At 41.7% G+C, this 25,063-nt stretch overlaps 1 protein-coding gene across 1 annotated transcript in view; it reads right to left on the minus strand.

The window, feature by feature from the left end:
- Positions 1 to 25,063, minus strand: part of LIPC (lipase C, hepatic type) — a 71,503-nt gene that overhangs the window by 2,518 nt on the left and 43,922 nt on the right. The window contains exons 2-8 of the mRNA XM_073303753.1: positions 21,100 to 21,287; positions 18,868 to 19,047; positions 15,571 to 15,688; positions 12,083 to 12,316; positions 10,315 to 10,557; positions 4,115 to 4,235; positions 2,406 to 2,624 (exon numbers count right to left, since the gene is read on the minus strand). Coding sequence (XP_073159854.1) covers positions 2,406 to 2,624; positions 4,115 to 4,235; positions 10,315 to 10,557; positions 12,083 to 12,316; positions 15,571 to 15,688; positions 18,868 to 19,047; positions 21,100 to 21,287 — 1,303 coding nt within the window. The remainder of the gene's footprint in view (positions 1 to 2,405; positions 2,625 to 4,114; positions 4,236 to 10,314; positions 10,558 to 12,082; positions 12,317 to 15,570; positions 15,689 to 18,867; positions 19,048 to 21,099; positions 21,288 to 25,063) is intronic.

Raw genomic sequence — 25,063 nt, forward strand, 5'->3', positions numbered from 1 at the left:
CCAATGCGTCTTACTCTCCAATTTGATCCTGCAGCAAACTGAGCTAAGTTAATACGGGTCCATTATCATTTTCATACCAACATGAGATGTTAAAAACTCAGGATTAATACTCTATGGCAGGATCAAGTCAGAGATGCTGTTCTGTGAGGAGGAAAATATTTATAAAACAAATGTTTTGAGTAAGAGCAAAAGGAGCACAAAGATAGTGGTCAAGTAAATGTATAATTTTTTTCTTCAGGTTTGAAGCACTATGTAAATTTCTGTAAGTCACTCTTTCAAATCAGCACCAGGGAACTATGGCTCTGCAGATGGTAGGGGTACCCTCAATGATCTGCAATAGATATTATTGGTGGCTGTGAGGTCTTTCCTGAGCTCTTTGGAGCAAGACCAATATAATTGTCCCTTCAGGGTTGAAGCCTTCTGCAAAGTAGGACAATTTGTTCTCATTTAACCTTAATTAAAAGGGCTAGTTCTCAGGAGGTTAAAGCAGTGGCAGCCATTACAAACATTTCTGGCTAAAATTTTCCTTTTTTTTTTTTTTTTAATAGACAAACCATTTCACAAATATAAGCACTGATGTTACTGGTACTGTAATGGTTTGTCTACGGGGGATGCTGTAATAGCTCTTGAAAACCATGAAACCTCACCTTGCATGTAGAAGTTTTTATTCAAGAAAATCTAAGTCCTAGCAAACAGAATGCAATGATTTTACAGTTCGCCTGACAAAATTCATCACTTCATCTACAGCACCAGACAAATGGCAGCATAGAGTGCAGGAGTGACTGCCAAACACTGGCAGTGATCAGTGTTATGTATGGTGCTTTTCCTCTCCAGTATCTGTGTCTGTGGATACTTAACCCACCATGGAAATTCCACTATCTCTGTAGTGGAAGGAATTCACTAACACACAAGCCAACCATGCAGGGGCCTCCACATAAGTTTTAATACAGCACACACAGCTCATCTGTCAGAGACTGGACCAGGGCAAAAGAAACTAATGTGAGAAAATCTACCAAGTTTATCAGAAAACAGACTTCTTGTGTTAAATTAATGTAATCAATAATCAGCCAGGAGACTGCGTAGTTCTGAAATCTGCTTCCTCCTCTGTTGCCCTTCTGAGCATGATGTAAGGCACCCTGCCTTTTCCCTGGGGGGAGTTATTGTTGGGGCAGGTGATGGGGGGAAAGGGGAGGAGTTGTCTTTATAAAGCTCCCATTCGTTAACAATGTGTGCCTTTTCAAAGATATTGTGTGGTCCCTAGGGACTCTGACAGGTACAGTCTATGTAAAAAAAGAAAAAGAAAAGCAAGCTGCCTTTGGTCGTCAATTGTATTAGGGAAAATCTTCACTGCAGAGTTAACTTAGGCTCTTACTTTCGTGTTGTCTCTAATCCTCTCTCACATAAAACCCTCTCACCAGAGTTTGTGGTGCTTAAAACCAGGGCTAGTTGTCCAAGCTGGGGGCATATGCTAGGACTCAAGCACCATTTTCACTTGACCCCCTACTTTGTAATGAGCCTGCAGATGAAACCACTCAAGTGCTGATAGGTCTCAAAAGCCTTTCCACAATTCCTCCATGTGCCTGGAAGGCCAGACAAGTTCTCCCAATTTCCCCAGTTCTTTGGGAAACAATCAGAGAGCAGCTCAGATTCCTGCTGCATAAAGCACCATGGGACATGCCCCCAGAAGTCCTGCTGACTCCCACGGGTGTGTGCTGCACCAGCGAGGACTGAATCACTTTGCAGAGTGGCTGCTCATGCCTTGGCTAGGCTAACACAGGTGACTGCCCCAGTTAACTCTGCAGTGAAGACATACCCAAAGTGCTCAAAGCTTGTTGCTAGGTGGGTTGCGACTTCCAAAGAGGTCAGCTGGTAAAGAGGCTGCTGTCAGAGAACAGGAGTCCACATGTAGCAATCAATTATCTAAAAAGTTCAGTTTTAGGCCTACAAATATCCTGTGATTTTTTTCAAGCCTGGGCATATCTAAAGGTGCATGTTAATCCTTGAATTCAGCTCTATTTTGAATCACAACTGGATTTATGATGCAGCCGTGTCACCCTCCTCATACTCGACATACACAAAATATGAGCAGACCAAAGCCTGCTTCTTCTATACGTAGCCAGTGAAAACCAAGCCCACTCCCCGCACCTTCTATTGCTACAAAGCAGTTTGTAAGTTCTTTTATGTCTCCCTATCCCACCCACTGATGTATTTAAACTCATCTGGGAGACAGAAAAGTGTGATGGACAGGCACAGTGGGTGGTGTTTAGTGAATTGGAGTAAAGTGAGGTTTATTTTCTTTGCATATCTCAAAAGTTGTAGTCTTAGTTATTCTACATCTGATAATTCAAGATCTGTGCCCACACTGCTCCTTAATTATTCCAAAAAGTGATTTCTATAACACCTACTTTTGCTGTGTTTCTCCTGCTTTGACTCTTATTGTCTTTACAATAAGTCCTGGTCGACGGTTGCCCTTTGTCCAGGGGATGATAGTTTGAACTGTGTCCCAGATATTTTCCCAAACTGCAGTTCCTTCCCATTTGAATTTGATCATCATTAGCTCACCAATGTCGATGTCCAGAGTGATGAGAAAGGAATAGGTTTTATTTCCTGTAATGCCTTCAACGCTGTAAAAGCAAAACCACCAAAAGTGATCTGGACACTGAAATGTGCTTTGTGTAAATGATAGTTTCTGGATTATAGGTCTATCTGTGGTTTCCATCTGAAGAGGTAGAGCAGATGACACTAATATCTAAACAACACTTGAAGAAAATGTGTTTTTCTTTCTGCATGTTTTAACTGTAAACAATCTTGCAAGATTCTACAGCAGTGCTGCATATACTATTAAAATAAAGTTGTACTCTTCCCATTTACAAACTGGTCAGTACGTTAGCCACTGAGCTACTGATGACATTATTTGTTCTTTGTATTGCAGTAGTTCCTAGGAGTCCCAATCACGGACCAGGACCCCAGTGTGCTAGGCACTGTACAAACAAACAAAAAGAGAGTCCCTGCCTCAAAGACCTTACTTGAGGGACTTAATTCTTGTTATTATTGTCCATATATATAGGGATCAAAGTGGGTGGGGGCAGTTCCCCTCCATTGCTAAAATCAGAAGGTGTTTCCCTTCTCCTTGGTCTGGGGGAATCACAGCTCCTCCAGGGCTTCTGCTCCTCCAGGGATGGTGAAGTGTGAGAATTTGACAAACCGGGGAGATAGTAATGGGAGAAGCCTGGCCTATTTGTGGAGCAGCAGCAACTCCTGACAGGAGAAGAAAATATTTCCCAAAAAGGAGTCCCTCTGTGCCTCTTCTTCACTACACGAAGGTCTTTCCCACCAGGAGCCTCCAACTCCCTCTCACTCTGGGTGGAAAAACAGTAAATACAGAACACCCAGATTTTGCAGAAAATCCCTCATTAGAAATGTCCCTAAACTTGTCTAAACTGTGGGGAATTACACCAGATGTTTCAGTGTTTCTCCAGGAAGGACCTCCCAAGTTCCCATTTGCTTTTACATCAATCCAGATTCTCTGTAATGGTCAAGTCTAAAAGACATATAGCAATGGAAGTGGGGTGTGTCCTTCACTTCACAAACGCTCTGTCAGCTGTGGTTAGCTGGCTATGGGCCTGGTTGGAGAGGAATCTTTTGGGATATATTCTTCTCTTCTCCTTCCTGCATGCTGTCACCATAAGAAGATACTACACAGTATCTCTGTATGTTGCCTAGGCTCATGACAACAGCCACCGTTACCGGTGAACCTCCCATTCTAGTTAAATTGCCTTTTAACTGCACAAAATAGACCCAGCATTCTACAACTGCTCATCCTGGGATGGACTGAACTTGACTGGATAGGATGCCGTACTCAATGTTCAAGAAAACTTCTAAGATTGACTAGTCTATTTTATAGTGACTTTTCATACCAAGACTTGCATGAACATTGTAAAAGGCTGTTGGATTTTTTTGTTTTGCATGATTTCCAGTTCGTCTCTATTGAAGACTACTAAACCAGGCAATTCAGAACAAATGATGCATATTTATTATATAAGTGAGCCTGTATTAGAAAACGTGGCCTCATTTTTCACCACCATAAAATAGGGACTTTGTGTCTAATACTCACAGCGTGATGGGGAGATTTTCAGCATCTTCTTTAGTGCCTGTCAGAGAGACGGTAAAAGTTGGTTCTACCTGTTTCTCTTGAATTTCATTGATGAAGTGTATCTTGAATTGATAATGGTAAACTGCACAGGAGAAGAAATTGCAAGGTGAGTCACAGTCATGCAGGCAGCATACTCATGTGATAGCAGAAGTTTGCAGTTCAGAGCAGACACTTGAAAATCGTTTCCCTTTTATTTATTTTATCAAATGCATTGGTCACCATTACAAAAGTCAGCAGCTGTCAATCATTGCCAAACAGCGTTAGCTGACACGTTTTTGGGTCCCCACTGCTCTCTTTAGTGGTGTGATGTAGGGGAAATGGGTGGGGGGAGTTTTCTGTGGGAAATCTTTCAGATTTCATAAGATTTAATTCTGAGAATTTCTGATGTGTGTCACAGAGAGTAAGCAGGCAGTTCCTGGTCTGACTTCCCTGGATTCTGTACAGCTGTATAGATAGAAATCCTTCTGTGGACTGGAAAGGGCAGTGGTGTAGTCACATGGATTGAGAACGCTCTTCTGGATGTCAGCCTTGCTCACTGGGATCTGCTGGAACATCTCCCAGCAGAACAGATGACTGTTCTTGATGGCATAATGATACATTGTGCTTAACACGTATCTGTTCACAATATGACTTTGTTCAAAATATGACTTTGTTCAACACATTGAAAGAAGAAATATGTCATTACTGCTTTGAGGTTTGATGGGTTCTAGAAGAAGAGGGTTTGGGAAAGTCTTTGAACTGAAAAAGTGATGCAGTTGTAGAAAAGAGTGGCTGAGATATCATCAGTGTAAATGTCATATGTTGTTTTCACATGTAGCAAATTGCAGAAAATCATTGTCTGACTGTGTGTGCAAATTGTGCCATACAGCTTTGAATGCCCAACTTTGTCTATCCTCTGCCCGGTCAGCCTGTCAGAAGTAATGGTAACAGAAGTAGTTTCATTTGGAAAAGCCATTATCCGCTGATGAAAGCATTCATATAGTACTGTCTGTCAGAGGATTTCTGAGCAAGATGACTCTCCATCTACCCCCAGTACATCAACTGGCTTTAAATTAAGAAACATAACAGTGATGAGTTGTTGATATGCCCTATAACACTGAGCCCTATGGGCAAACACACCTTCCTTCAGCAGGCCCACCCTTCCAGGCTGGGGCTTGGAAGGGGATAGTATAGGCTTATGCCAGTATTATGCCAGTATTATGCTCAAATAAATTGGTTAGTCTCTAAGGTGCCACAAGTCCTCCTTTTCTTTTTGCGAATACAGACTAACACGGCTGTATTATAGTATTATGCCAGTCTTACTGATCCTGTGTGCTTTGGGGGAATTTTCCTTGGCACTTTGCCCTTTCTATGTGGCCCCTATATGCTGCTTGGAGCAGCACCTAGAGCAGGGGTGGGCAAACTTGTTGGCCCGAGGGCCACATCTGGGTATGGAAATTTTATGGCGGGCCATAAATGCTCACTAAATTGGGGGTTGGGGTGCAGGAGGGAGTGAGGGTTTTGGCTGGGGGTGTGGATTCTGGCGTGGGGCTGGGGATGAGAGGTTGGGGGCGCAGAAGGATGCTCTGGGCTGGGACCGAGGGGTTTGGAGGGTGGGAGGGGGGATCAGGGCTGGGGCAGGGGTGTAGGCTCTAGGTGTCACTTACCTCAAGCAGCTCCCGGAAGCAGTGGCATGTCCTATCTCCGGCTCCTACACAGAGGTGTGGCCAGGTGGCTCTCCGCGCTGTCTCATCTGCAGGTGCTGCCCCTGCAACTCTCATTGGCCACAATTGCTGGCCAATGGGAGCTGCGGGGGCAGTATGCGGAGCCCCCTGGCTACCTCTATGCATAGTGTGGAGCGGGGAGCCCCGGCATGCACAGAGCGGGGCAAGCCCCTGACTCCACTCCCTGGCTGGAGCTCGAATGCCAAATTAAAATGTCTGAAGGGCTGGATGCAGCCCCCAGGCCATCGTTTGTCCTCCCCTGACCTAGAGGTTGGAGAGGTGGATAGAATGGGTCCCTTGGTTGGTTTGGCTAAGTATCCAAACCCATCCATCCACTAAACACCATATCTATCATTTAAAAATAGATTTTAACCTACTGTGGTACATGAGACCACACTGATCAGACTGCACCTCTTACAAATGCTGTGCTTATAACCATGTAAAATTAAAGCTGGGCCTGCACAGATCTTGGAGACTTGAGAAGGAGATTCATGTTATGAATATATATTTCTAATATATTTCTGCAAAAGCTAAAGGCAAAAACCCTTTCACTGTCCCCACAGGATGAAGGTTGTTTTTTTCTAGCCATCTGCTGGATAAGACCTGTAACAGATGTCCTGACTAATTTGGGGCATTCACGCCTCCAGGGCACATTTAGCAAGAGTTAGATGTTTATCCTGCTCTCCTGGTCAAATTACAGATCAGGTAATTCCATGCTATTATCCAATCCTGCCTGGTAGTTATTATGGAAAGGTAGGTTTCAGAGTAGCAGCCGTGTTAGTCTGTATTCGCAAAAAGAAAAGGAGGACTTGTGGCACCTTAGAGACTAACCAATTTATTTGAGCATAAGCTTTCGTGAGACACAAGCACTCCTTTTCTTTTTATGGAAAAGTATTCACTCCCCCTCCTTAAAACTGATGTGTAGCGTCACTTGCACAGAATGGCTGCAGTTCAGTGGCAAGTGAGTGACCCCGCTACGTACATACATGCGGTCTGTACAACACACTGACCTTTCAGGATGAAAGGCGCTATTATAAACGTGTTATCTTCTTACAACTGCTATCTTTTTAATGAAATCAGGTCAGCTTTCAGGCCTGGATACACTATCATTAACTTGAAGAATAGAATGTCCAGTTTCATAAAGAAACTAAGATTATGAGGAAGTATAACACTGAGCTTCTTAATTATTTGCTGTCTGAGTTTTTCACATGATCTTTAGAGCATTCTTGGGAAAGTGTTTCAGGATCACTTGATACAGATTCTTACACAATTGTTGGACTGTTTTGCAGCTACTATGAAAGAAAGCTCTTGTTAAGGCATTGACCTTTTGGTATCCCAAGAGTCTGTGAGAATGGCTTTTTCTTTTTTTTCACATCAGGAATAGTTCCAGGAATTGAACTGCAGTATGTCTTTAAAAGTGAAATTAAAGTCATTGGGAACAACAGAGTTAAGGCTTATGGTAAGAAAAGAGTTCCAGATGCCAGTAAGAAAACAATACCAATGATCTTTTCTTTTGCCAAGATACATTTGTCAGTAGATTCCTTACCGTAAAAGCAGTGTTTAATCATGGATCCTGAAGGTGATCTTACTATGCTGACCCAAAATAAATTTTTGCTTTGAAGAACTAATGAAGAGTGACTGCTTAGGGGCTCCTAAAATGTCAAAATATATTTTGAGCAGTGTGATAGGGCATCCGCCCCACACTGGCCTGTAAGGGGTTAATAGAGCCCTAGAGTGGCTGTGGCAAAAAGCAGCCAATAGGAGAGGGGCTGTGAGGAGCGGCCAATCAAGGCCCAGCAGGCCCGTATAAAAAGAGCCTCAGTGAAGAGCAGGGCTATAGCTGCCTGGAGCTTGAGGAGGGAGCACTGTGTCTGGAGTAGGCTGCAATCCTGTAGCATCTCGGACAAAGCAATGCAGGCAGGAACCTGGGGAGAAGAGAGAGCGCTCCGGATGGGCTGCTGAGACTGAGGAAGTGGCCTAGGGAAATGTAGTAGCAATAGTAGAGGCAAAGGACTGCAGTAAGTGACTGCAATTCAGAGGGTCCCTGGGCTGGGACCCAGAGTAGAGAGCAGGCCTGGGTCCCTCCCACTTGCCACTGGGGACGTAGCAGGACAATTGACTGCAGTCACCACTGGGGAAGTGGTTGGACTAGGAACTAAACTCCCACAGAAGAGGGGAACATGGATAGTCACATGGCTAGGGGACTGAACCATGAATAGGATGCAGTGGCTCCTGATGCTGTGAGAGGGTTGCAGGTGGACTGCGGAGAAGGAGTGATGGGGTGCAGACCACAGATGGGGTGTTGGCCTTGAGCTAATCTCCAGAACAACCAGGAGGAGGCACCTGTCCGGTGGTGAGTGATGTGTTCCATGACAGTTAGCTTACCACATAATTAAAAATAAAATAAAATAGGAAATTCAGAAAATGTCAACTTTTTTCTGTTTTCATATGGATTAAATCCAGTCCAGTCTGAGTAGCTGAGACAGAGCTGTGCTTGTAGCCTCCCCATTTGGAGTAAATGCTATTCATTTTAAACTAGGATTAGAGGAAGGGTTTCCAAAAATCTTTCAAAAGAAGCCAAATGTGTGTGAAAGCATTACATTGAATTATACATTGAGCACTGGGGACATCATACTGCAAAATATAAGCAGCAAAACTCAGTAGTTCTGTACATAAGCAGAGCTTGTTCTAGGGATGTGCAAACTATGTGGGCATCCCCTTTCCCTCTGGCAACCTCTCAGCATCCAAAGTGGTGACAATAAATAGCTTATTTCTGAAAAGAGGGAGAAGGACTGAACACAGTGTCTCCTTCAGACAATTCTCATATTCTCTTTAACAGCATGTGAGACCATGTGGGCCAGACTGCCCATGGCACACATTGCATCTGTGGAGTCCCAGCAGAATCTCCTGTAGCACAGGCTTTCCCCTGCAATTCCCACGCTGCTGGATGCTCTGTGATGCAGGCAACAGCCCTGAGGACAGAGAGACGTTCTCTCCTCTGACCTCAGTGCTCTTCTGCCTCTTTCTTTTTAGTTCCTGTGAGCTTGGAGCCAGCAGGTGGCAGCAGCAGCAGGAGAAAGGGGAGGAGCTGTCGAGTGGGGGGAAGGGGAGGAGCCTGTTCCTGGCTCCTCCTCCTACATCCTCCCCAAGCTGCCAGCCTTTGCCTTTCCTTCCCCTCTCTTACTCTGGCTGCCCCTGACTATCCAATGCCCTGTCACCCCCACACAGCTGTGGGGGTCAGGAATGGGATGGTGTGTGTCTGCCACCTGCAGTTAAGTCATCTTAACTACTGTAAGAACTATTTGTAGGAAATGACCTGGGCTGGAGGACTCAGTCCTGATTTCGAGAGGTAACTGGATGCCACCAAAGACCTTGGGGGTGATGAAAAGAGGTGTGTTCTTTACTTTACTATTTCAAACTCTCACCCAATGCCCGTTTACACTACAAAAGCAATTGTGTCAGTGGACATGGTTACAGCACAATAGCCCTGGGACATGGTTAAACCTGATTCTGTCTTGCAGTGTAGATGGGCTCTTACTGTGTTTCCAAGTCATTAGCATGGACCCAGCTACACTACAAGATGGGACTGTGTGTTCACTGTGTTGTAACTCAGTGGTTCTTAACCCCTTCCATTCTAAGACCTCCCTTACTGATAGCAATATGGAAAGGGTATGGTGGCTTTGAACCCCTGATACCAGTTCCCATCCTCCCATCCCTCAGTCCCAAAGCTGAGAACTCATGTTGTAGTTAGTATGTAACCAGGTCCCTTGACAATTTTTATAGTGCAGATAGGCCTCTATTCCGTAATTCTCTATCAGACCTATTTCCACCCCCCCCAATAGTAATTGGTGTAATTATGTATGTGTTTTCTCTCCAAATTCAAATAGTGAGCTGTTATTGTGCTCCTGACAAAGTGATTTAATGAAGATAACTCTAGAATTCCAGTAGCTTCATTTTAGTTCTACAATTCCACCCTATAAAAACCCACACTATTCTGTTCTGTCTTCTGTTTGAAAAGTAATCATTTGTATGTCTGCTATAGACTAATTACAGATAAAATTTGTACCACAGTCAGAATGGGAGGTCTTACAGGTCTCCCTGAGCAATTATGGGGTTTTTTTTTTGGCTTGGCTGGCAGCCTGCATATGCTATACCAATTGTTCGGTTTGAGTTAGCTATAAGAAAATTCTGCAGATCAGGACCTGAGCAGCTTAGAAACCACGAATCCACAGTTACTGTGTGATAAGCATGCAACTTGCTTCTCCCATTAAAATATTAAGAGAGCTCTTGAGGGAATGGCTGGGGGGAAAAGCCCACTAGGATTCACAACTATCTGGACAAACTGATTTTGACCTAGTGATTTTATCACTTAGGCAAATGACTTAACAAGATCCAAAAACCTAGTTAATTTTTCACTTCATTTTCTAGTTGGGCTCCTGAGCAAGTGTACCTACTAACCTTTGAAAGGCGCATGTGCTCGTGTTTTCAAAAAGAGCCGTCTGTTCCTCTGGAGCCTCTCCTTTCTGATGTTGTAGCCCAGGGTGTTGCAACGGTTCTTCCTACAACTGAGGCACATTCCTTTGTCAAAGGTTTGGATATCGTTGCACCAGTAGGCCATGCTTTGCTTATCATCATGCAGTAGAGAGTCAATGAACAGATGAACCGACCTCTCGTGTGCACATTTCACTGTCTGAGTGATCCCTGGAAAATATAATAGCAAAACCCTTGACATTCCTGTGCCCCCACTTCCCATGCCAGTTACAAAGCAGTGTAGTAAGCTGCCATGTAAATCTTATTGATCCTTCTCAACACATCATATTTACTACTAAATCCTATCAGTTAGACAATCCCCGCAGAGACACATGTAGAATTCTTAATTCTATCAAGGAGCATCCAAACACTATCTGACTGAGCTGGCAAACGTAGCAGGAACTAATGTGTACAAAATGGAACAGATTGTACACATCCTCTTCTTTAATAAAATTGTTCAGACTACAGATACCAGAATGCAATGCCCCATCTTGGCTGTTCCATATGGAACATAGCATGCTGGTATCTGTAGTCTTTTCAGACTTCACTTCATATTAAAGAGGACAGCCACTGTGGGCTGCACTGCAGAACGCTGTGCTGCACTTTGGTTGTTCCTGTAATACCTGGCATATCGTACACCTATTTAAGTGACTAACCTCCCTGATGAATCACATTTGCAGCTGTTGTTGTTCAACAGGAACAACATGAATGCATTATTCCCACAGTAAATTGTTGAGAAACAAGCCTGACACTAGGGTACTTATTCTTCATGCTGCTATCAACAGCCTTCAATTTAAAAGTAATTTTTAACAGTCTTTTCCTTTAGTATTACAGTTTTAGATCTTATTTTCCTCTCTGTGTGGTTATATACCATGGTAGACTATGAAAACACATCCTCACTCATGAGCTTCCTAATTCATAGCTGCTGAAGCCAGATATGGGCTATCTAATAGCTTTATTTCTTGGTATTGTGAGAACAGCTGAAAATGTTTTGGAATGCAGTATGCTGGGCAAACTCTGCCCTGTTCTGGTGTTTCAGCAAATCATTCTAATTGTCACTCTGCATGAGTGCCTTATCTTCCGGCAGTATATTGCAGCAGTTACAACCTCCTTCGGGGGTGTCTCTGTACATTTACATTGCGCTACACTAGGACAGAGCTTCTATATATAAAACTTAGATTGTTACTTGTCTAATTGGCAATAAGGTCCTAGAGAGAGAGCGAGCGAGTTTGTCCACTTTGCAGGGTAGTGCCTGAGAGTTGTGAGGGTAGCAAGGGGGGAGATAATTCGGGGAGGTAAGTAGTACAGTACTGAATTTTATTTGATTTTAAATAACTAATTGCATTGTAAATGTATCTGTCTTAATTAGGGTAAACTCTCCTCTTGCCTCAGTACCCAAAATAAGTATCCTTGGACTCATTCCAAATTGGTTGATAGTAGGATGCTTTTGTCCTAATTTTCAGAGGTGCTAAGTGCCCAGAGCTCTCACTCAAGTCAATGTGAACTGTGGGTGCTTAGAGCATCTTAAAAATCAGGTAATCAGTTTCTAGCTAAGAAAAGCTCCCTTTTACAGTATGTTGTTTATATTGGGTGATACTTTAGGCTATTTAATTGCATATGGACATTTAGAAGTTTCTCAGAGCTGCTGTCAGTCAGACTGCAATGCTTCCTTGACATGACAAAAAGCACTTCTTACCAGTGATTCCATACTGTGCAATGTGATTATACACATGCATGATGTGGCAGCCAGGTTGAAAGGTGCCTCCATTGGGATAAAAGTCAAAATGTGCCACTGGCTGCTTGATCCCTACGCTGAGACCCATGTGCTGTTGAGTAAATGTATGAATTGCATCTACAAAGTTTGCATCATCTGGAGATAAACGGTCTGTTGGTGACATTCCTTCAAACAAAGGACCAGCGGGGTCAAGGCCTACAATAAATGCAAATAATCTGTTTGAGAGTTACAGTAGATTTGATTTACCAGAAGAAGTTATGAAATTAATACCATAAAACTGAGAAAAACACACTCTATGACTGCCCGGACTTTTAGTGACGGCTTGCCTTCTTTATGCTAAGAAACAAGACTAGGGACAAAAAGGCCACGAGTAGGGGGAACACAACTACACCCAAAGAGTTAAAAGCAAATATAGACACTAACAAACAGTAATTGCTATATATACAAGGACACTAGCCTGAAGAGATAGATGTGTTTGTTGTAGACAAGCCGTGTTCACTGCCACTACGTCTGCTTGGGTGGGTGTTTACTTAATTTTGGTTTTTAAATCCTGCAGAGGTCACACATGGCAGAGGCCCTATTGCAGACAGGTGTTCCACATTAAGCTTGACTTTTACCTTACATTGGAGACCTGAGACTTCATAATGTTTGGTTTGTTTATAGAAAGGCTTCTGGTGTCTGGTTAGCTATTTTTATTCAGAATGATTCTCCACCATCAAATGACTGTACTTCAAGGCTAATAATTATCCCTCTTTAGAAAAAATATTCCAGACTTGGAGTGTTAGATTTAGTTTATTAAATATTTTTCCAAGGTGCCTATCACCTTACTTTCTGAGGGCTATTGAAGAACTAATTTTTTTTAATGTCCCATGTACATTTTTAGCTGCTTTTCTGTGTCTAGAAGACTACTCTGGGCCAGACGCTGCTTGGATAGTCCTGCTAATCCCCTTGTCTAATGGGAGCAGAATTGGCACATGTGTATTAAAAGTAAAGTTGGCTATAATGAATGTGTGGCCAATTTTTGTAGATATTTTCCATTCAGTGTTCAGTTAATGGAGATTATTGTTGCAAGCTTATTTCAGTGCTACTGAAGAATATACCTAATTATATTTAGAAATAATGTATTTTAATTATTTTAAGCATTTTCTCACTTGCTCACCCTTAAAGGGTAAAGGGTATATTGAGGGTTCCTGCTAGGGATGGCCAAACTACTTAGGATAAAATAAGAAGCACTCTGAACCTTTGCCCAGAACTTGAACCATACTTGAGTGGAATCCTTAGGTTGATGCTTTTGGACCTCTGCACTTCCCTGGTTTGGACTCAGGCTGGAAGATGGTGTACAGAAATATTAGAAGAAAGATCCTTGCTGTAATTCTTCCAATTCAGAACACGTAAGTACTGGATATCCTAAGATTCTGTGCTTAGAAGAATTTCAGCCCAGTTTCTACACCAGTGGGAGAAGCTTCAAAACTGAATCTAGTTCCCATTAGAGCATAAACTTTTTGCAATGAGAAATTTGCTTCTTTTTCCAACCAAAGCCTAAATAAAAGCTTAAGTGCTAAATTCTGCTTCTTTGTGGCAAGTGGAGTTCGTATGGCTTTTCTGATGAGGCCTGCTTTTGCACCACTAAAGTCAATGGGAATTTTGTCAGAGACTTTAGCGGAAGCAGGATCAAGGCTCTAATTACCATTCCACTGCAGAAAATGAGTAACTTCAAGAAAATGTACATTAGAAGGAGAACGAACCGGCAGTCAATGCACAGCTAGTCCAAAATGGACTATTTCACAGCTCTAAAAATACAACAATTGCATTTTTTTATTGTCAGAGCCCTTGCACAGGCGTTGGCCAGCCAAGAAAAAAGTACAGTGGTTACAGCTAAGAGAAATATTTTCAGAAGGGTGCACTTTGCCTTTAAATATCAAGCATTTGGCAGACTCTAAATGTGCTTCTCTTCCATTTATTTCACCACTTATTACAGCTTCTGTCAAAGAAAAAGAATCATGTGGTGAACTGAGAAAATACATTTGGACGCTGTGGTATTCTTCCTACAGATCTGTAGAAGGCTGGCAGTGCCTGAGACACCCCGCCCTGTGAGCAGGTGTTAACCCTTTCCCAGCAATATCCAGTGAGTTCTGCTGGCTCACTGAAGGCAGTGGTTTATTTTGACACCTGGTATAAGGGAGGTAGGAGCAGTTCTTCAGGAATAGAGAATATAGGGTGTAGAATGAGCAGGCCTGAGGTAGGAATCCTGACAGCTGTCACGCCTGGGGCAAAGGCATGAGTTGAACTTTATCTTATCTCCTATTCCTTTGTTAAACAGGCAAACCCCAGGAAGGGTTTATGTTCGGACTCTAGATATTGTGTGGACTTTGGTTTTGATCAGGTTGGAGAAGGCAAATAAGTAAGAAGGTTCATAAGTAGGACCCTGCGTAAATCTTTTTTTTTTTTTTTTTAAAGAAAATTCACCATAGCAGACATGGCAAAGTATTGAATTTCACAGAGTTTGCAGGGAATAAATTTTACAACTGAAATTAATCAATTTTGAGGATGGAATGAATTGTACAACAAATGTTAGTCAATTTCAAGGACTGAATGAATTTCACATGTAAATGTAATCAGTTTCAAGGACAAATACTTAAGAGATCACAGTTTGGAGGCATTTTCATGATTTCCATGCCCTCCATGAAATCTTTATTTACACAGGGCCTTACTCATAAGACCTAATAATCAGAAGAGTTTTGCCCTAGGATTCACCTTAGGACCTGTAGTGGATGTCCTGCAAACTGTAACATATATGGAGCTTGAGGCTATAGACTTTACTTTTTGCTCCCTCATAGTGGTGGGCCTGAACAAAAGATTGGATTTAAACATATTTGTTTTGGGGATCCAGTTCCAAATGATGGGTGTCTGGCTTACCTCCTGTTCAGCACTACATTATACAAAACAATGGGCCTTCCTTTAAAGACATGAATATGTGCAATAATTATATAACTACTAAAATACGCCCACAGAGAACAATATCTGCAGATCTTTCAGTTTTTGATCCCACATACGAGTAAATTTTCACACTTGCATAGTTCCATTGAGTTCGTTGGGACTATTCAAGCATACAAAGTTGCTTACGTGTTTAAGTATTTTCAGAATCAGGACCTCAGTGTGTGTGTAAAAATTTGGAATAATTATATTAGAAAAGAAGACCAGTACAAACGTAAATTTATTTAGCACACTGCATCATAGGACTCCTGAAATAAATTAATTACAAGAAAACCTTTGAAAATCCAGTGTAAATATCACTGTTATACACTCACACAATCAGTGAAGATAAGATTGCTCATTTTTAAAAAATTATAGTTCTAATGTAAGCTGTAACATAAGGCTGTTAAGTATCAGTACACTTAAGCAATGAAGCCAGATGGCTGTTCTATTAAAATTATAAATATTTTTTTTACCTGTAATTCTTCCAATCTTGTTTGTGCCACTAATATAACTGCCAGCAAACCCTGAAACATGAGCTCCTAGGCTGTACCCAATTAGATGAACATTGCTTCTGGAAAATTGAACAGATTCCTGGAAGACATCAGCAGTTTGACTTAGTTGCATAAAAAATGAAAAATAAACTGGTAATTGCTGTCTAAGAATTCCCATCGGCTACAACACAAGCCAGTTTGTATTTTGATACCAATGATCGAATGAGGTGCTTAGGTCACAAAAGGCATTTGTTGGTTTTAACTTCATTTAACTTCTACTGGACATGTGCATACTTCAGGAAACTGCCATACAATTAGACACTGTTGTTCACATACTCTGCTCAGGTACGCCCTGGGTAGAAATAGCAGGGGTTTGCTGATCTTCATTAGAAATGTTGCAGGTGTTGTATTATCTGTGTCTGCAGTATTCTGCTTTTCAGTTGCTGGATGTGTGTTAAATACAGGGTAAAACAATCCTTTACATATAGTGTCCTGTCACCTCATACTGAGACACTGATGCATATTGCAAGCAAAGTATCACAGGCCTTCTTATCAGAAATGTAAAGTGATACATCAGTGTCATTTCTTGGACTAATTTGTACAACTGGGTATCTGATCTGAAACAAGCCCACTGAAGTAGAATGGCCTTGGGCTCATCACTCTTCCTACTCAATACGGCATATATCTTAGCTCTTTCACTTACACTCTGAAGCACAAGAATTTTCTGAGTTGGAAAGAAAAATGTGGTATTTGTGTCTCTTACAGAAATATCCAAACCTTTCAGGGTGGACTTTACCGGAAGCCACGTTATTCTGCTACATTTCTCAATCTCCACTAGAGAGAAGTATTTAGAGGGAAAACAGTAAATTCTTGTGAAAGGTGATTCTCAGAAATTACACCTGGGAAATCTGAAATTAATAGTTTTCTTAACAGACATTGCTAAACTAGAAATGATGCCTCCTAAACGCCTGGACTAAGAACTCTAAGATTGGCTTTCTTTGTATTTTCAATTAAAACACATACACCTCTGAAATATTTGATACCTCCACTGTGGCCATTTCAGGTGTTCACATCTGGCTCTAAGCAGTTGGACACACATCAGAAATACACTTCTGGAGGGTGGAAAGGAAAATTCTCATTGCTAAGTAGACTGGGGGTAGTTTTTGTTGTTGTTTCATTAGTTTCAACACAACTGTGTTTTGTTAGCACTGTTTACTTTATGAACTTTCTCTCCAGTGAATTTAATCTCCCTCTCAATGGAATGTAAAGCTGTGAAAGGTGACAGCCAGTGTAAATCTTGGGGGGACACAGCATAAAGGAATCCACCCATGCTGCCACAGCAATGTGCTCAGAATCACTTCTTCAGCCCCATGCTGTAGTCAGTCCTTGCTTTGTCGGCTGAGACAGCTAGCAAGTATGATCGTCAGTGATGTCTCTGATGTGCTGGGAATTGCACTAAGTCTACCCGCTTGTTTCACATAGATCAGCTATCAAAATATCACTTCAGGTCACTGCCACCATGACCCAGTTTGAACAAGAGCAAAGGTTACTTTTAATCTCACAAAGTAGAAGGGTGACACCCGTTATCTTCGTGCTCTCTGTGGTATAGTGTCCACTCTCCATAAGTATCAGGGGGTAGCTGTGTTAGTCTGTATCCACAAAAACAACAAGGAGTCCGGTGGCACCTTAAAGACTAACAGATTTATTTGAGCATAAGCTTTCGTGGGTAAAAAACCCACTTCAGATGCATGGAGTCATACAACTGAAGAAGTGGGTTTTTTACCCAAAAAAGCTTATGCCCAAATAAATCTGTTAGTCTTTAAGGTGCCACCAGACTCATCATCCTGCCATCACCGATGGTAGATGCTTTGCTCTTCATTACCGTTTGTTACAAATTTCTCAGTCAACTTTACAGACTTCTTTTTCCCCCCAAAAGAAAGTTCAGTGTAGACATAGCCATGACTAAAAGGAAGTGGGCTGGTCTACACTACACAGACTTTGCTGATACGGCTATACCAGCACAGTTATACTGGCAGAGACCCTGAGTGTAGATGCAGTGTATGCTGACAGAAGGTTTTCTGGTGGCATAGCTACACCACCTCTCCAGATGACATGAGCTCTGCCAATAGAAGCACTCTTCTGTCAGCACAGTTGCATCTACACTGGGGTTTTTGCCAGGACAGCTGTGTTGGCTAGGCTTGTGGGTGTGTGTGTTTTCACACCTCAACCAACACAGCTATGCCAACAAATCTCTCTCGTGTAGATGTGGCCTGTGACTTCATATTTTCCCTGTGAGGTAGGGAAGCATTATCCCATTTTACGTATGGGGAATCCTGGACCAGCTCTGTGTGTGTGTGTGTGCACGCTAAATAGGGGGCTGCCTAAAGCACCTGATTTATAGGGGTAGCTCTTGTTCTGTCAATCTTCACTCCCCCATCCGCTGAAATATCATCATCGCGCTCCTCCATCACCATCATGGCAAAAGCAGTAGCTGGTAGCCATCAGACCAATGCAGCTCTGGCATGGCTGCCTGCCACAGCTAGGACAGCTTTGAAGCACATGTGTCTGTCTCTGTGAGGGTGCTCCCTCTTTAACTGAAACCAGGCGCAGTGCCCAATGCTGGGAGTCATCACATTAGCACAGCTCAGGCCTTGCTGCTGCTTCCACAGCAGCTGAGTCCACTTTGGGGAGGGCCTGAGGGGACCAAAGTGCTTAGTGCCAGCTGTGGAGAACTGAAGCAAAGACTTGTCCAAGATCACCCTTAAAGTCTGTGGCAGAGATGGGAACTGAAGCCAAAACACCTCCGCCCCTGTCCAGCGAAGCCCATTCTTCTTGCCAGTGATGCTCACGCAAAACCAGGCTCTGAAAATGTGTTGCTCTTTCATCCCTCCCCTGCTTCCACCGACCACTGTCAGTTTAAGTGTTTTGAACTTGAGCTTTATTATCCAGTACAGGTCTATAACTCAGACAAACAGCTGCCTGCAGAAGTGCTAACAGAACAAAGAAAATTACAGTAGCATGAAACGATCACATCTCTAAAGTAATATCAAATGTTTTAATAAACAGAAGGCCACTTGCTGTTTCTCTCTTGCACAATAAAATTTTTATGAAGTCATCTTAAAGTTTATGGAAGAAATTTGTTTGTGCATTGCAATGAAAGAACGTAAGTGAGTGAAGCAGAGCACATTAACAACATAACTTCGAACTAAGGTGAAAGCATAAACAAAAGGAGAAAATAGCTCTTGCTCAAAGAAACACATTTTGATTCGGGGCGCTTACCTCCAGCCATTCCAGGAAACCTGCTATCTCTTGTCCTATATTGCGTGTATTCTGTGCTGCTATAGGGTAATGCTGGTGAGCAAGTGTAAGCCAGTCTGCAATAATCACATTTGTTTGTTTATGCTGAGATTTCAGGGCTGCTACCATCTTCCAGATCCACCCTTCTAACATTCCATCCACCTGTAAAAAAGGGTTTGGGTGGGAGGGGGGGAAGAACCTCTTTACCAAGTACATTCCTATGCAATTCCTGACAACTAATTGCATGAAAACGAGAATATGTGAGCAAGGAGGATTATTTAGTAGTCATCAGGTTTTGTATATCACTTCTGAGGATGACGATAAAATGATTGCATATAGCAGTAAGATCAGAAGGATAAAACAAACTCAAGAGCCAATATCAAAAGCATTCAACTTTTGGGCCTTTTGACATGGGCCCTTGACAATGAACAGGTGCCACTGTATTTACTCTCTCTTCTAGGGATAACTGAGTAATTTCTCATATTTCATTTTACAGCAGCTACCCTCCAAAAATCCTAGGTACAGGGAAAGGGGTAGGTGTGGTGGTGAAAGATTGCTGGGCATCTAGAGTTCCAGACTTCTGATTTTCTAGACGATTCCATCAATCATTTTGAAATCTGTCCTGCCCTGTTTTTGTTCTTGTTGTGAGCATGCGTGCGCTCTCTCTCTCTCTCTCTCTCTTTTTTAAAGGTTTGATCATGAAGCCTGTATTTGCCTGAGGAGTCCCATTCAATTCAATGGGTCATAAATTCCTAATGCTTTTTTGATTGTAAGAATCCTTAGTTTCTATCAAATCTAATACAGCCAAATTTTCTAACTGCTAAAGCTGTCAGAATTAAGTTAAACTAATTGAATACATTCCCTTCACCAGGGCACTTACAGGCTTCTAAATCTCTTCTCCACTGACCCTCTAACAGAGTTTGAGAATCCATGTTTAAATTTGGCTTAAGCACGGCGTTCCAACTCAGGCCCTGATCCCTCTCATGCTGAAGTTAAGAAGTTTTGTCACTGACTTCAGTGGGAATAGGCTCAGGCCCGTTGTTTGCTCAATGAGGACAGTGTTTGAATAAGGTCCCTCAGTTTGGTTAAAGACCCAGAGTAAAATGTTGGCTCCACTGAAGTTGATGGGAGTTTTGCCATTGACCTCCATGAGGCCAGGATTTCAACCTCATTGTAGACAGGGTCCAAATAAAATCTCTTGAATTTACATGTCTGTACCTGATATGGGGAACTTCACTTGAGTTTTACAAAACTGGAACTGTTAACCAGGTTGCAGAACAAGTTGAAACCCTGGTTCACTGTGTCCAAACTTCTGATATGGTATTCCTCTTCCAATTTCAAATTGCATCGTCATTTTCCATTTTGTTACAAAAAGCTCAATGGGAATTCGGAAGAGAGTTGTTTATCTTTTTTTCCCTTACATATTTGTTTGGGGTCCTTTACTGAAATAATTTTAGTGGTGCATTCTCCATCCCTATTCATCTGTAGCTCCTACTAATGCCAAAAGGTATTACATCCATGTGCTTGGGGGCAATGCCCTATAAAGTTTTCTGTGATAAAAGATTTGCTCAGACAGTTTTGTCCACCTTTGCTAGTAAGTGTGGCTTCTATAAGATTCTGCTTTGAATGTCTGTTAAATGAACATTTTTTTAAACTGAAGAGCTGATCAAAATTCACTGCAGACTAGAACGGCTTTTTGAACTGGCTTTTTAATTTTTTTTTTTAACTTGGAACCAGTTCAGTGGTTATTTATTGCTGTTCAAGGCTCCATTTTCAGCTGAAAGTGTTTTATAGAGAATTTCTCTTCAAGGTGTGTGTGAAAGAGATGTGGGGAGATTTTGAGCACTTCTTTTCAATAACAATCTGGAAGTATCTGTTAGCAAATAGAACAGAAATGAAATCAGTACTTGAGCCTTTAGAGACATAGCACATTAATTCAGCTACTTGTTCAGACTCTACAGGCTTTAAACCAGGGAATATGAAAATAATCTCTAACACAGGTCTCCTCTATGAGAGGTTGATATTCGGTCTCCGAATTCAATGGGAGTAACAGACTCTGGACTATTTCAAGATATGTTTCCTACTAAGGAAATATGCAGTCATTCTTTTCCTAACCTTTCCTTGGAAGATACTTTGGTAGTAACATAATAAGAAGGGAAGTAGATCAGATCAGATGCATCTTGAATTAAAAAGAAAATAATGTGAAGTTCATACCGACCATCCATGGACTATCATAACCAGAGGAAGAGAGGCATTGAAACTGCATTTGTCAAGAGTTTCCAACTGATCAAACAAAATCAGACAGCCTTCTTCAGTTGTGTCTGTATAGAGTCGAAATTTGGTTGCTGAGCTGTGTTGATTTTTCTTTATTCTAATGTGCTGATGCTGTGACCCCAGTGCCTCTGAAATGAAATTTATATAACATACCTAGTAACAAGGAATACAAAACCTGCAAAGACTATTTATGCAGTACAGCTTAAAATACATGGAGGAATAAAGTTATTTAAAAAAAATACACTTCTATTGAGTGAAATGCTGCGTAATACAATCCGTTAATAACTGGGCATAAGCTGCAAAGCTTGGTCAAAAGCTGACCTTTTTCAAAGTTTGATGCTGTTTGAATCTGAGGTTTGCTTTGAGCCTGTCTCTCACAATAACTGAAATTACACAGGAAATATGGGCCTTATAATTATGGTGCATGATACAATATCTACCATAAGGATAAGGTACAGTTGTTGTGACTCTACAACATTATTACATGCATAGCCAATAACATAGTAACTGTGCAGGGGACATATAACTAATGTATATATGCTAGTAGATGCAAAGCAAGTAGCAGTATGCTAAAGCAGCCATTTAATACAAGCATATAATTCTGTTTAGGGTTTTGGGTGACCTCTGAAGCCATTAGAGCGGATCTCAAGTGATTTGTCTCTAGAAAGTCAAGATAAAAATTCCTTGTATAGGTTGTGGTACATGTACTTTCTGATAACATACCCTTGTAGGAGCTATAGGAGAATATTCTTAAAGCACCTAGGTGACTTAGGCTCCTCCATACCAGTTTCAAAAGAGACTTAGGAGTCTAACTGCCTGAGTCTCTCTTGAAAATGGGACTTGGGGTAAAATTTTCAAAAGCCCCTTTCACATTCTGTGTCACTTTACAATAGGATATTTCCATTACATGATCATTGCATATGTGGCAAGAAGTTCAGGTTCTTATGGGACCTCGAAGGAGTGACCCTCCTGGTTGTGATGTTTCCTAATAAGGGGAAGAAGCATCCTTCTTCACTAGGCATTAGTACCAGGACGGTTCCAGGGGATGCTTAGATCCAGGCAAACTCCTCTCCCAGCTGCAGGAAGAGCAGAGGACAGCTGGATCCTACTGACGCACTTCAGGCAGGTGCAATTTTTTTTTCATTAAAAGGACTTGCAAAGAATGTCATTCTCCCCTGCTCTTCATCCCAGTGGTGGGAGGAGAGATGTTAGTTGGATCAGCAGGTATGATAACCAGCTCCCATAAGGGAAAGGCAGGGGATGAATCATAAAATTGTAGGACTGGAAGGGACCTCAAGAGGTCATCTAGTCCAGTCCCCTGCACTCAAGGATGAACTCCTGCACCACTAAGCATTATCTAGACTATCCCTGACAGATGTTTGTCTAACCTGCTCTTAAAAAATCTCCAATGACAGAAATTCTACAACCTCCCTAGGCAATTTATTCGAGTGCTTAACCACCTTGACAGTTCGGAAGTTTTTCCGAATGTCCAGCCTAAACTGCCCTTGCTGCAATTTAAGCCCATTGCTTCTTGTCCTATCCTAAGAGGTTAAGGAGAACAATTTTTCTCCCTCCTCCTCGTAACAACCTTTTATGTCCTTGGAAACTATTATTATGTCCCCTCTCAGTCTTTTCTTTTCCAGACTAAACCAATTTTTTTTCAGTCCTCCCTCATAGGTCATGTTTTCTTGACCTTTAATTATTTTTGTTACTCTTCTCTGGACTTTCTCCAATTTGTCCATGTCTTTCCTGAAATGTGGCGCCTAGAACTGGACACAATACTCTAGTTGAGGCCTAATCATGAGCAAATACCTGGAAATATCATAGCTGGGCCCCTCCTACCTTGGGTTCTCTGTCTCCTATTGGCCAACCAGGGTGGAGCTGAGAAGCTATTTGGCCCTGATGTATCTCCCTTCCATCAATTTAAACCCTTCTTGTGCATTTGGGGGCCCCTTGCATCTTTAGCTGCCCGGTACTTCCTCCTTGTTGTTGTAGTATAGTGAGCTATCAGGATGCCGTGGGTCTTACCAATCTAATGTTTTTGGTGTCAGGAAGGAATTTTACACTATTTATTTATTTTCTGCCTTCTTGATCTCATCGTGGAGGTCCAGTTAGGTTAAAAAGGGTACAAATTGGAAGTTTAATATTAGGAGATTTCTAGGAACTAAACATTCATTAGAGCTTATGTCCACTGTCCAGCATGGGATAAAGGCTAAGAGAAGTAAATGAGACTTGGCATTTTGCTGATGGACCTTGTGCTTGTAGGAAGAAAGGGGAGCCCTTCACAGACTGAGGTTCCATTGGTATGCTCTATCCCTGCTCCCTTCTGGGTGGGTGGTTTCAAAGAGAAGCTGAGTCCTGGGATAGGCTGAAGAGGGGGTGGCTCCTCTGGATAAGAATCTGGGTTGGTTTGTAGGGGAATGGGATTCACAGTGAGTAAAGTACTTTTAGGTTCTTGGATGAAAGCTGCTTAATACATGCAAAATATACCACTGTATTAGAAATGTTTCTGTGTGTAGTTCATCTCCCAAAAGTGAGCATTCTTAAAGTGATGTTTGAGAATATCAATGCTCATGACTTTTATGCCTACGGACATTTTTCAGAAACCATGTTTCTTGACATACTGTCCTATCTCTAGAATACATCCATCTCTGATGTTCCAGTTATAAATGTAACCACAGGTTCTGATGACATTAACTGAGTCAATTCAATACATTGCAAGAGGCTTTTGATAAATGTACAGAGTTGGCTCTTATTCTGGAAGCATGCATAGCAATGGGACTACTCACATGTAATATTGGGGTTTTCTATTACACAATACATAGCACATCATTCACATCTGATTTCTCTGTCTTTAGATCAGACTGTAACATTGTTAATCTTGTTATAAGCATCCCATTCGACATTACATTTTAGGAATCTAAAATTTGATACAAATAATATATTTTAATTGGCTGTCAAGCTAATGATGTCTTTGGCATGGCAGTAAAGCTCCCAAAACTGCATTACTGTAGTGAGAAGCTGCTTTCTGTTTCTGTCATTAATTACCATATATTCCCTTTTGTAACAGCAAGTCACTCCAGACAGTGTAGTATGTTTCACAGGTAGGAAAATCCAATTCAGCCATTTAAAGGGGGATAAAGTTAATAAAGCTGAAGTGTTAACCCTTTGCTAACTGTTGTAACACTCAGCTTCAGTAATGCAGTATGCCATATTTTTCTTTAAAAATCAATTTGACCATTATAGCTATTTAGAACTTAGCTTGATCATTTCTCTTTCACAGCATACAGTCATGAGTTGCTGAATTTGTATGCGAGGCCTTTGGTTTCAGAGAAGAGCAATATTAGGAAAAGATAAAGCCACAGCAAACCAGGGGTGCAGTTTAAAGAAGCAGATATGCTTAACCATGGAATCACTTTAAGGAGCTGTGAATATTACCTACACCAAGGTATAAAATGTATTGTATTCTTAGTAAATGAGAAGAACACTTAAAAATATAGTGAAGAAAATAAAATGGACACCCTTACTTTGTTTTTTCTCCTCTTACATTTTCTTTCAACACTTTTGCTCTCTGAATTCCTGCTAGTTACTACACAGAGGGACTTTACCTTTCTGCATTTTATACATTGACATATATATTTTTGATGTTGCTCAGTAATAAATTACTATATTGGGATTTTTGTATGAATGTGGTGGTTGTGATGTGAGCTTTTGGCTAGGTGGTAGGTCTGGGAGGAAAAACTTAAAAATCCAGTTTGGAACTTATTCATGACGCTCAAAGGTGAAAAGTTCCAACAGAGTCTGCTGTGTTATGAGACAAAGGAGTCCCTCAATCGTGGGTAGTGGGTATAATAGGCCAGGGGAGGCTAAGCCTCCCCAAACAGGATACTGCACAGCTCCCTTT

The sequence above is a fragment of the Lepidochelys kempii genome, chromosome 10, assembly GCF_965140285.1.
Source record: "Lepidochelys kempii isolate rLepKem1 chromosome 10, rLepKem1.hap1, whole genome shotgun sequence".
Classification (NCBI taxonomy): Eukaryota; Metazoa; Chordata; order Testudines; family Cheloniidae; genus Lepidochelys; species Lepidochelys kempii.